Source organism: Eptesicus fuscus, chromosome 12 (genome assembly GCF_027574615.1).
Source record: "Eptesicus fuscus isolate TK198812 chromosome 12, DD_ASM_mEF_20220401, whole genome shotgun sequence".
Lineage (NCBI taxonomy): Eukaryota > Metazoa > Chordata > Mammalia > Chiroptera > Vespertilionidae > Eptesicus > Eptesicus fuscus.
In genome coordinates, this window is record NC_072484.1 from 40,289,256 (window position 1) to 40,302,760 (window position 13,505).

General features: G+C 43.3%; 1 protein-coding gene across 1 annotated transcript; it reads left to right on the top strand.

Annotated features, from left to right (window-relative positions):
- The first annotated feature begins 537 nt into the window (after window positions 1–537).
- ST8SIA3 (ST8 alpha-N-acetyl-neuraminide alpha-2,8-sialyltransferase 3) lies at window positions 538–9,423 on the top strand. The gene is made up of 4 exons (XM_008149609.3): window positions 538–990; window positions 2,328–2,450; window positions 4,884–5,441; window positions 9,141–9,423. Exons 1-4 carry the CDS (start codon window positions 812–814, stop codon window positions 9,421–9,423), a joined length of 1,143 nt encoding a protein of 380 aa, XP_008147831.1. The 5' UTR covers window positions 538–811.
- The last annotated feature ends 4,082 nt before the right edge of the window (window positions 9,424–13,505 follow it).

A 13,505-nucleotide genomic window follows, 5' to 3' on the forward strand; every position in this document is an offset into this window, starting at 1 on the left:
GCAGGTTGGGCCAGCTGGTTAGGATTTCCTTGCTGGGGAGCTGGGCAGAGTGCTACCTGGGGTGTCTAGGGCAGTGCCTCTGTGGTGAGGAGAGAAGTTTTTAAACGTCTGCCTTCCTAAAACGACTCTCACTGCATCTCAGAAGCACCCAGCTGGTGTGTATCCTCCAGAATAGCAAATCCAGTTATTTGTCTCCTATTCTCTGATATATTTATAAAGTAATGAATGGTCCATTAACTAAGTTCAGGCCTCTGTCTTTCTGCAGCCACCTCTTCACTTGCACTCCTCAGCAGGAGGTTGTTGACGTGGGCTGCAGCCTTCCAGCCTCAACTCCCCTCCCTTCGCCACCTCCCCTACTCTTCTCCCTCTCCCGCTCCTCCCCGGGTTATTTGGGAGATTAGAGTTCATTAATTAAATCCTGTGCTTAGATCGAACTGTAACATTATTCCAATCACATTTATCTTGCAGGCGGCGGCGGAGATGGCAGCCTCGCTGGAAACGCGCGGGGGAGCTTGAGCCCGCAGCCCGAGACGCACAGCGCTGCGCACTCCCTCTCGGCGCCGCAGCGCAGACCCTCCATCTTCCGGCTCAGCTTCCCCGCCCGCTCACCCCCAGCCTTGAGGGTCCCATTTCTCTCTGGGGCCCTGGCCCACCCCCATACCCTCCCCGACCCGGGTCCCCTCCCCCCAACCCCCGCCACACACGCTAACACGCGCGCGAGAACACACACGCCAGACACGCCAGCGAGCTGCTGGCTGCTCAATGGACCGATTTCCCCGCTGTTCCTGATCCCAGCCCAGCCCAGCCCGGGATGAGAAATTGCAAAATGGCCCGGGTCGCCAGTGTGCTGGGGCTGGTCATGCTCAGTGTTGCCCTGCTGATTTTATCGCTCATCAGCTACGTATCCCTGAAAAAGGAGAACATCTTCACCACTTCCAAGTACGCCAGCCCGGGGGCGCCCCGAATGTACATGCTCCACGCGGGATTCCGGTGAGTGAGGGCCTCTGAGCGCCCTCGGGCTTCTGGTAGATGGGGGAGGGGGAGGGCAATGAGGTGGGTGTTCGGGGTTCTCTGAGACACCTTGGGCAAGATAAACTTCGTGGTCCTTCCACTCCTCTCTCCGATTCTGCCTCCTCCCATTTGTTTTTTTAACCCAAAGCCCCTAAACTCTGTTGTACTAATCGATGTGATTGCCTTTCTCGTATTCTTCCTTGGCACCCCTTCCCCCATTTCCAAAATGAGGGTAGGGTTTAAGGAGAATGATGGTGGAGAGAGAAGCACTGTGTGTGTTTGGGGGCAGGGGGAGGTGAACCGGGAGATGGACGTGGGTGAGGTGAGTGCCTTCCCTGGGCCCTGTCCACAGACTCCGAAGCTGGGCTCTGGGCAGTCCGGAGGCGATTTAATGGCGCAGGCGCCGCACTCCCCTTGTAACCTCCTCCACTCCCATCCCTCACCGCCCATATACCATCAAATGTCGTGGTGCGGGTCTGTTCTCACCAAGCCCCTGGGGTATTTCACCTCGATCCTTTAACCCAGGCTGCCACCCTTCCCCCTGGCGCCCCACCCCCACCTCCACCTTCCCCGGGATTTCTTGCAATTTCCCCGCCCTCCTAAGGGCCTCCTACCCTCGCCCCAGGTCTAAGCCACAGCCTGGCGCCAGGCTGGACTGGGCAGGGGCAGGCTCCAGGCGCAGCTTGACACCCTACCTTTGACCCCTAGAAGTTCTCACAGCATGGCCTCCTGTTGGGTGGGTGGCAAATACAAGCTGCCACTCTGTGGTCCAAGCAGGGCCTTAGAAGTGCAAACCCTAGAGAAGCCCAGCCGAGCCGGTAGCTTCTGGGGTCCCCAGTCAGAGACTGGGAGTGAAGTCAGACCTACACTCGGGAAGGAAGAGGTTAAGGCAGCAGCCACCCCCAGCCTTCCCCTAGGTCTCGGGAGTCCTCAGCCCTTTCCCCAAAATTCAATTCGCCAGGGCAGCCACCTGCGTGGCGCGGCGCTGTCCGCGGTGCTGACTCCTGGTCCTCACCGCTCCTCAGCCTTGCGCCCCAGCCGGTGCCCGCCCCTGCTCTCCTCTCCGCTAGACCGCCATTTTATGGTCTCTCCCGGACCCACAGGGATGGACAATGGAGACGGATTTCCCTAGTTCTTTTTCTTCCTCCCGGGTGTGTGTGGGGAGCAGAGAGTGAACCAAATGAGAGGGGGCCCCGTGGTGGGATGGAGCCCGCGTGTGCGCCAGCCCTCCGCCCCCAGCCGGCGGGGCGTTAATGGCTCCCTTGGCTTCCCCAGCTGAGGCCAGCGTGTCTATCTGTACTCATACTCCTCTCCAGGTCACAATTTGCGCTGAAGTTTCTAAATCCGTCATTTGTGCCCATTACGAATTCTCTGACCCACGAACTTCAAGACAAACCTTCTAAGTGGACATTTAATCGGACAGCGTTTTTACATCAAAGGTAGGCTAGGGGGAAAAGGTCTAAAAGGTATTTTTGAATTCTGGAGCTCAAAAAAGAAAACAAAACAAAATAATCAAACAAAAAAAAATTCTGTCCCCCACCCAGAGATGTATTTGTATTGCCTTCTTGGCCTGAGTGTACAAAGGCTGATTGGGAACCCTTTTTTATGTATGCAGTGCCCTCTCATAAAAAGAAAACATCAGGAAGGCCAATTTGAATGGGAGAAAAAAGGTATTTCTAATAGCCTCCATAACTTGGGCTTAGTTGAGCACCATGATTTATAGTTAACGTGCCTGGATGCCAAAGCCATCTATTTTTTAAGTTAATTATAAATGCGTTTTCATTCCCCCACTGGGGGGAAAAAAAACAAAAAAACATGTTTAAATAAAATAATATTGTCTCAGTGAAATAACCAGAAAATACTGTAACTCATCCCTGTCAGATTACTAGTGAAAATCTTGGCCCCAATATATGCAGGTGCTTAAGAATGGTTTTGTCTGCTTGTTTTCATTAAACTTTGACAGCTTTTAATATATTAAAATATTAAAGTATTTTAATAAAAGCTACCCAACATCATTCTTATGCATTGTCGTGCAGCAGCCTCCTTTATACAGTAGATGAAGGAGCTGATGTGGTATAGGGTTAGCAGTTGAGGTTTTGGTTTGGGGTTGTTTTTGTTTTTGAGGTGGGGAGGAAGGATTAGATTTATTCAAATTTATTTATTCTCCTCAGTGACTCTGGGCTACTTTTAGCAACCCCAGATAAATCATTACTCCTCCCTTCTTGGTGGGATTATTATGCTGCTAAATGGGATGTAGGCCATCTAGTGTATTCATTAGGGGTGGGAACACTTATTTTAAATTCTTATTTTACCCGTCTATTTAGGGGATTGTGTTTTGGTCAGAGCATTTCTAGTTATTGCCTCTTTCTTTTTTAACTTAATGACAGATTTAAAGCAAATTTAATAGATATCCAATTTTCTTTAAAAGTCGACATACTTTTTTTGACATAATCATGTGATCATGATTAAAACTTTTAAAACACTTTAATTAGAAATTAATCTATGATAATAATTGAGTAACTCTAAAACCCAAGAGGTGCCTTTTTTTAACCATTGGGTTTTTAATACAATATTAATTGTATAGAAAACTTTAATGGGTAGAACACATTATTCCTTTTCCCAAAACATATTTTTAATTCAATAAAAATATTCTTCACACACTAGGCCATGTGACCCAAATAACCAGCCAGAACAATATTTCTTTCTCAAAACTTCCCTCCTTTCAATCCATGTATTAGATAATCTTTAATTAATTTTCCCAGCATCATTTTAAACTTACTTTTACCTTTGTAACAACTTGTACTAGTAAAGAGCAGTACTGATAACTTTGGAAGTTTTGTATTAAAGCTTTCAGTTTATGTTGCTCTGTACTTTGACAAATGAAGTAATTTTTAAAAATAAAGTTCTAGGTAAAGCAATGATATGCAAAGCATTTAGTTTCAATCCTGCTATTTTTTTAATGCAAAAAAAAAACAAAACAAAGAAAATTCAATGTGATTTCCTAGAATTGTAGAATCTTATAGCAAAGTAACATGTTACTCAGCTCTCTTAAATATTTTAAATAGATGGGACTTTAAGAGATGCTTAATTTTACTAAAAGCTCAACATGAAAGCAACCTGAAATTAGTACTAAGTATCACCTTCGCCTTGTTTATTCTCTGAATTCTTAGAATATACACACTTTTCCAGGATTTGCAATAGCCTCTTCTTCTGAGGATTAGGTATCTCCAACTAAATTGTGTTTCTATATAATCAAGTAGAAAAATCTTCCTGTTTCATTATTCAAAGGACCTTAATGAGATTATCATCTCATTTCTATTAAATATTCAACTACACCCACTTCCATCACCATTTTCATATTTTAATAATAGATAGTACTATACTGACTCATATCCAGTTGGCTCTTATTTGTACACCAGTGATATTTTATATTCCTTGAACACTGCAGACCAACAACAAACAAGTAGTCCCTAATTACAAACTCTAAGTCACCGATGTGTGTGCATTAATGTGAGCTCCTTGGGGCCTGTGTCAATTGTCTCCCCGTCTTTCTGACATAGTTTAACCTGTGCCTTCCCCTTAATCAAATATACTCTTCATGTAGAGCAGAAAACCAAAGAATGGCAGCAAAAACTGTAAGTTACAACACTTACAAGCCTCGAAGGATTACATTCACAAATTGACTGAGAGATTAACATGTCTATAGATTCTGAAACAGTCTCCCCTCAAAGACCACAATTATTATGAATGTGTAATCTTTCTTGGATTCAATGTGCCTATGATTCTTGTCTGAATGAAAAGGCAGCATAAGACATAAGATGGAAAAATCAATTTTGAATGGGATGTATTTAATGAATTTCTTTTTATTTTAGGCAAGAAATTCTTCAGCATGTCGATGTAATAAAAAATTTTTCTTTGACCAAGAATAGTGTTCGGATCGGACAACTGATGCACTATGATTATTCCAACCATAAATATGTTTTCTCTATTAGCAATAACTTCCGATCACTGCTTCCAGATGTGTCACCCATTGTGAATAAGCATTATAATGTCTGTGCTGTGGTTGGAAATAGTGGGATCCTGACAGGGAGCCGGTGTGGACAAGAAATAGATAAGTCAGATTTTGTTTTTCGTTGCAATTTCGCCCCTACGGAGGCTTTCCAAAGAGATGTTGGAAGGAAAACCAACCTTACCACCTTCAACCCCAGCATCCTGGAAAAATATTACAACAATCTTTTGACCATTCAGGACCGTAACAACTTTTTCCTCAGTTTAAAAAAGCTCGATGGGGCCATTCTTTGGATCCCTGCATTTTTCTTCCACACTTCAGCAACTGTTACCAGGACATTAGTTGACTTTTTTGTTGAACACAGAGGTCAGTTAAAAGTCCAATTGGCTTGGCCTGGGAATATAATGCAACATGTCAACAGGTGTGTATATTTTATTGCCTTTAACTCATACCCCACCAGATGGCAAATCAATATTGTAATCTCTTGGGGGTGGGAACTACTGGATTAATTCATTGTTGTGGTTAGCTTAGTACTTTAGGGCAAACTCCTGTGTTTTGTAATGAATGAATGAACCACTCTAGGTAAGAAGTTCAATCTCCTACCCCTAGTTGGTCATCAAGTGCCAAATGGGGTGGGGGGGGGGCTGGTGGTTCATCATCATACTGTCTCTATTCTTTGTCCTCTACCTTAGTGGTAAGCCCACCAATCAGTCATGAATCATCACAGATCAAGAATTTTCTTTAAATGAGTAGCTATGGCCTAATAATGCCAACTGCAAAATTAGACAAATCAAGTATTTTTTTAAAGATGCAATTGACTTAAAATACTCTTTTTTATTTGATATCTGGATGTTTTATAGATGTCCAAAATAGATAAACACGTAGATAAATCATAAATTGCATAATCTGCCTTTGTAATTTGGGATTTGAATGACAAAATATGTGAATAGTATTTTATGGGCTCCTTGTTCCCTTGTAATTTGATAGACAGATTGACCAGAAATGCAATATTTTCATCTAGTCTGATGACTCTTAACTCTGGCTGTACATTGGAATCATTTGGATAACTTTTTTAAGATACTGTTGCCTAGGCTCTACTTCAAGAGATTCTATTATAATTGGTCTGATGGAGGAGGAGGGTAGTGGCAGGTACTTGGTATGTCTTAATAACTCCCCAGATGATTCTAACATGCAGTCAGAATTGGAAACCACTAATCCAGGGGCGTTTTATAAAGCAGTATTAATTGTAGTATTTTTTTCTTTAAATCATCTGAGGAAATTGACTCAACTCTAATTTACCCATATGCAAGTAGCCCAAATGTACTAACATGTTGTCCAGATATTACTACAAGTTACAGTGGGCTCTTGGAGGCCTGGTGAAAACAGGGAATTCCAAAGACTTTTATCTCACAGTAGATTTTCCCATCCTGTAGTCCTCTAAAGTTTTCCAAATTTAAGATCTGTTTAGCTCACCTCTCATAGAAGGAAGAATAATCGTCTAATGAACTGGTATGTATCTAACGGGTAGGGTGACACCATCATTTAAAGTCCAAACTAGAACCTTTTGTTTGAGAGAAAGAGAACATTACAAGGACTGTTCCAGTTTTCCAGGTTGTATGGTTTTGCAGCCCAACTCCTAAGTTTAAAGATGAATTAACCAAGGTACAAAGAACACGAGTTATTTACCCAATGTAACTGTCCAAAAAGGGGCAGAACCAGAATGAGAAGCTGGCCTCTCCTGTGATCTTTTGACCTCATCATTTTGCTCCTCTCTTGGCTCTATTTAAATTCAACAGTACCAAAAGAACTGTCACTAGTCATTCTAACTCCTATAAGTTAGAATATTAAAACCAAGATTGAACATTTACATTTCAACTGGTATGGTAAAGGATTATCTTTAAAGCCTTCAAGTTGTGAAGAAGGAGCTGTATATGCTTAGAAACTTCAGGAAACTGGCCTTTGTGGCCTGCCCTGCCCCACCTTTCAGAAGGTCCAGAGAATTAGCCATAGTGTCCCACAGCCACTCAGGCTTGAACCAAATGCACTGATTCAATGAAAACTTGAACAAAATACAGTCCATAGAAACTGATTCATGAACAGTTTAATTCTGCTACACAGCCAATGATATAAACACACACACACACACACACACACATACACCCCACAGCAGTCTCAACTATTTGGCATTGTAGGAAGAAAGGCTTCAGAATACTATCTAAATATGGAAGGAATAAGAACCATAACTTAGCTTTCTTTAAGTTAAGAAAGTATTTAAGGTATATACTTTTTTTAGGTCCTGACATGCTAAAGATGGACTTGAGAAGCTCTAGTTAGAAAACAAAGAAGCAGGGGATATGAGTTTTTACAAGAGAGTATCTAATCTAATAATAGACAAATATGCAAATTGACCATACATCCGACACACCCACATGCCACGCCCACCATCCAATCAGAGCGAGTATGCAAATTAACCCAAACCAAGATGGCTACAGCCACAGAGAGCAAGGTTTCCTAGGTAACAGAGGAGGCCAAGCTTTCTGCCTGCCATTTCCAGGCCTAAGCCTCCACTCAAGCTACAAAGTTTCAATTATAGAAGGTAAACAAATTCAAACAAATGGCGGCAGAATGGAGCTTGAGAGAGCAGGCCAGGGTTGCCGCCGGCAACAGGGGAAGCAAAGCTTTCTGCACACCCTGGCCGGGCCCACCCGCTTAAGGCAACAAAGTTTCAATTATAACCCCAACACAAATGGCTGTGGCCTCGGAGGGAGCCCAGGCTTGGCTCTGCTCCAGGCTACAAAGTTTCAATTGTAGAAGGAAAATAAATTCCAGATACCAGGGCCTCCGCTTGGGTTACCAGGGGGCGTGGCCGGCCTGCAAACCACCACAGGCCCCTCGCTCAGGCCGCCCCACACCCCAAGGGAAACCCCACCTGATCCGGGACGCCCTTCAGGGCAAACCAGCTGGCCCCCACCCCTGTACCAGGCCTCTATCCTATCTAATAAAAGAATAATATGCAGATTGATCATCACTGCAACACACAATATAGCTGCCCCCATGTGGTCAAAGATCCTGCCCCCATGTGGACACAAGATGGCCACCACAAGATAGCCAGCAGGAGAGGGCAGTTGGGAGGCACCCATCCTGCAAGGGAGGGCAGTTGTGAGGGATCAGCCCTGCAAGGGAGGGCAGTTGAGAGGGACCAGGCCTGCAAGAAAGGGCAGTTGGAGGTGATCAACCCTCCAGGAGAGGGCAGTTAGGAGTGACCAGGCCGGCAGAGGAGGGAAGTTGGGGGCAAACAGGCTGGCAGGGGAGCTGTTAGGCATCAATCAGGCTGGCAGCGGAGTGGTTAGGGGGTGATCAGGCTGGCAGGCAGAAGCGGTTAGGGCCTATCAGGAAGGCAGGCAGGCAAGCAGTTGGGAGCCAGCAGTCCTGGATTGTGAGAGGGATGTCCGACTGCCCGTTTAGGAGTGGGATCGGGCCTAAATGGGCAGTCGGACATCCCTCGAGGGGTCTCATATTGGAGAGGGTAGAGGCTGGGCTGAGGGAGAACCCCCCTCCGTGCACGAATTTCGTGCACCGGGCCTCTAGTTAAAAAATAAGGTCCCACAATCTTTCCAACCCAAAAAGCAAGATTTAACCTTTGGGAAAAGAAGTGGCATAAGAGATCCCTTTAGAGTAAATAACCCCTTCCCACTCCCAAGCTCCGCTTGTGTATGAGGAGCATAGTCACTCTCACCGGTGGGCCCCTGTGCTGTCACGACTGAGTCAGAGCCACCACTCTCTAGCCCTAGAGTCTAGGCCAACCCAGAGGCAGGGTGGGCTTCCAACATGTGCAGCCTTGTGATTCACCCAGAAGCCCGTTTTTAGAAGGGCCCGGCACTTGGTTTAATAATCTGCTACTACACTCTTGAGATTCTCAATACATTTTCATTTTGCTCCTGGTCTCACAAATTATGTAGCTAGTCCTGCCCAGAGGTGTTTTATAGTCTAAAAGATAGATTCAAAGCAAGTAGTATCAAAGTTGCTTGGATAAATATTGACCACCCAGCCCCATCAAATGACCTCTGACTGAAACTTTCAACACTGGCCACTGAATCCACCTATACTTATTGTTCCACAGGTACTGGAAAAACAAACATTTGTCGCCCAAACGGCTGAGCACTGGTATTCTTATGTACACCCTTGCATCAGCAATATGTGAAGAGATCCACTTGTATGGATTTTGGCCTTTTGGATTTGACCCCAACACAAGGGAAGATCTTCCATACCATTACTATGACAAAAAAGGAACCAAATTTACCACCAAGTGGCAGGAGTCCCACCAGCTGCCTGCTGAGTTTCAGCTGCTGTACCGAATGCACGGGGAAGGGCTCACCAAGCTGACTCTGTCACACTGTGCCTAAGAACTCTGAACAGAAAGTGCCAAATGGTGGTTTAAAAAGTGCCCCAAATCAAATCGAATAGTCATCAGGATAGAACCCTAGAGAATTTCTTATAAGGACTGTCTGCCATTTAAAAGAAAAGATGTCTCCTCTCCCTCTGTTGCACTGCTCTCTTAAGGGTCTTAGCAGGACAGATGCATTGAAGCCACATGATTAAAACTTGATTGATAAATGGAATGTTGCATTTGGAACCATGCTGCTAACAAATGGTTTGATGTATTTTCATGTTTGTATTTTAATAATAAACTGCCTCCCATTTTTATGAGGACTGGAGCTGGAGTTTCTGCAGCTTTGCTCAAGATATAGTGCTCATAATGAGAGGCCTCTAGTCAACTTGGGCAGGATTTCATTTTTTCCTGTGTGGGATCGGACTCTTCAAAATGGAAACATAAAAAGTTGTTATGCATATCTCATCTCTCCATCACTATCCCCCTCTTTCCCTCTCTCCCTCTATCTCTATCTCTCTCCTTTTCCCCATTGCCATGGAGTGTAATAATTTGCTAGGAATCATAGTGAATTCGTTCTGCTTGCATATGTTGCATCTGTATTTGATGTGTCCAAGGCTCTGGGTAACTTTGATGTTTCATGACAAACTGAGCAAATCATGATGGATCTCATTACGATCACTTAGATAAGAAATGCTCTTATTAAGTTCTCACTATCCAGACAGTCTTTCTACAGCAGAGTGGTCCCTCTGTGGCGAGTAGCATATAATGCTGTGCATCTTTTACTATTACAGAGAAAGCCTATGTCTTGGGTGGCATGGCCACTTGTCATGAGTGCTATTATGTCAAATCGTTCTGTTGCCACATCTGCAAGGGCATTCCAGCCTGGGTTTAGTGCCTCTCACAATCCCAATTCAAGCACTGGGCTGGGAATACTCTCAGAATATAGAAGCAATGAGTCAACTTAAGAGCCTGGGACACAGAGAAAGAAGAATGCTTAGAAGTTGTCATGGATCCCGTATACCTTAAAGTGTTGTAGCCGTGTTGCCCATTCAGAGCCTATGAGAACCAGCAAGATTCGAGCAGAGTAGAAGCTTCAAGGTTTGCCAGGCCCTCATATGAACAGTGCTCAGGTGAGGTCAACTTCACCATCATTGTGTCCACCAGCACTGCTCCAGACCCATTTTCTCTCTTCAAGACAATTGTAGACACTGGATATTCCCCCTTCCCACTGAAATCAGATCTATACATCTACAAATTAAGTATTTCAAAATGAAAAGCCATTGTGCAGTGGCAAAATCTGGTACTAAATAACTCTTGGAATTTGAGATGTACAGACTTGCCATGAAATTAGTGGGCCATTCTCTTTTTCATTATTTCAGCCTTAGAAGTAGAAATCACATCACTTCCATCCCTGGCTTTTCACTGGGCAGCATTTTGTTCTTCCAATTCAGCCCAAAGTCTGGCCAAGTCCATGTTAAATTTTAATAAGAATTTCTTTCTTCTTTCCAAATGCCAGTCAAGCATATTTATAATACATTTGGGTGGGGTAGCTTGTTCTTTTCCAGAAATCTCATTTAGATTTCTTGCAATGTTACAAATACTGTTGAAAAGAATTGCTGTAGCTCAGTAATCGATCCACTCACTCCCCCCTCCCCCCCCCACCTTGGGAAAGTATAATCATGCCTAAAATTAAACCAAATACAATATGGAAAGACATAGTCCTTATGCTCATGGTCTGCCTGGTTCTGAATGGGAGCTGTCTTATTCCAATTTTTTTTAAAAAGCTAATCAGAGAAGCCTACATAGATCCAGATATTAACTAATGAAAGAAAAAACATACAATTTCAAATATGTTGCCAATTGTGACATCTTACAACTCTGATTGATGGCAATCACCCAAATAGATGGGGAGAAATAGGAATAGATATTTCAAAATGGAAAACACTAAAACAGATTGATATTTGAAATAATTATAAATTTCTAAATTTTAAATTTCTAAATTCAATGGTATAATTTGATGCCTAGCAAAACCATGCTTGTTCCCTGTCACTCTAAAGAGAATGCTACTACAGTTCTCATGCTGGGCTCTGTCAGGGTCACTTCGAGATTGATAACTGACAAAATGTTTAGTTGGCTCTTAATAAGCACTTAGTTCATTAGGTTACAGCTAAGTGATATTAATGCCAATATTGCACAGGCCAGATTTTGACTCTAGAGTTTTAATCCCAATGTGCCCATTAAATTTCACTGAATACAAATACGTAGACACTTTGAACCAGACAGGTTAAAAAAGCAAAGAACCAGAATCCCTAAAACCAGTTAAGTGATCTATGGTGGAAAATTTAAATTAGATCTCATCATGAAGCCAAGTATTTGTTGGTTTTTTTAAAATCTCATTTCACTCTTGACTCCATCTTAATCTAGAGTGGGAGAACTTTTCCATCTCCCAACATCATTTCATCTTTCACTTTCACAAGAACTCAAAATATTGAAGAAATGGACTTGTGCCCCAGAACTAGAAGGGCTTAGAGACCAGGCTTATATCCTGTTTCTAGGCAGGACTTCCTGATCCACAAAGATCACTCTTCCCTTTTTTTAAAAAATCTCTGAAGAATATCCTAAGCCCTCCCACAGTGGTTAACCACCATTCTTATAATTTATAAATTTTATATACAGCCTACCTTCCTCCTATTGCAAAAATTAGATGCAATATGTAGGTAAAGCATTTATCCCAGTTTTCAGCATGTAGTAAGCACTCAATATATGTCAGTTTTTATGGTTATTTTTATTGTTAGCTATACCCTTGACCGAGGCGGCCCTGCTAGCGGTTCTCAACCTGTGGGTCGCAGCATTAGAAAGGTTGAGAACCACTGCTAGCTCATTATACAAAATCTCTTTTTGTTTTTAAAGACTGTTTCAAAGATTAAACCTATATAACCACTGTCATGACCAAAAGAGTTGTTGAATCCCGTAAGTCCTGATATGAAAGGCAGCAGTGCCAGTAACCAGAACTTCCTGTGTGGTTAAGATCAGTGAACTGGGAAGGCAGGACCTGTGGCTGGATCAGTTTGGTCCCCCCCTCATGATTCCGCTACAGCTACAAACCCCTGGCTTTTTCATTGTCCTTGCTTTATTGGTTCTAGGTTAAATACATCCTTTTGACAGAACCTTTCTTCTTTACCGATATTCACAGCAGAGTCCACCTCAACAACTGGAATAAATTTCACCATAAAACCCCCAACACATGATACCAATACAAATGACCAATTCAGTTGCAGAGATAAGAAAGCCCCGTGGACATTTAGCAACCTGCTTAACGCTAGTCCCTCAAGTTTTCATGCGCAGACATGTAATTCCAAGGGACACTGCGTTAAAATGTGATATCAAGAATGCCTCCCACACCCAGAAAATCTTTTTCATATCTGATAATTAAACATCTATGGCTCTTCTTCCTTCGCTTCTGTGTCTTAAATGTACTTAACCTTTGTAAAAGTACTTGTGCTTAGTAGTATCATGTGCCTAGCAGTGCTGACTGTGACCACTGTGCCATCTGTCTGTGACTTTGATATCAGGCACCTGACCATGGGGCTACCAGCCAAAATGTGCAAAGGGAGAGGCTGCCTCAGCCTCCTTGTGCCTGAGCTTCCAGTTATCCACAAATGTGAATGCCAGGACAACCTATTCGGTGGGGAAGCCAAGGAATGGAAGAGCATTTCTTCTGACTTTGGGCAAGGTACTAATTATTAAACACTCTTTCACAGCAAAGAGATGTTGACCTGAGGCCTAAAGAAGCAGGGACAGAATTGTAGAACCCTAGGACACTGAAATTGGAAGAGCCTTTGAGCATCTTTAGTCCTCATTTCTTGACATTACAAATAAGAAATGGAGGATCGGAGAAGCTAAGTGATTTTCCCAATATTGCATAGATAATCAGTGAAGCAATTATACCTCCTCATTTAATACTTCTTGGCCTTATCAGCATCCAATGAAGATGGGCTCAAAGGGAAAGTGATTTTGGTCTGGGGTTCACAAGGCACAGAAAATAAGTTACAAAAGCTGTAAAGGAGAAAAAATTTATTTCTCAATGCAAAACAA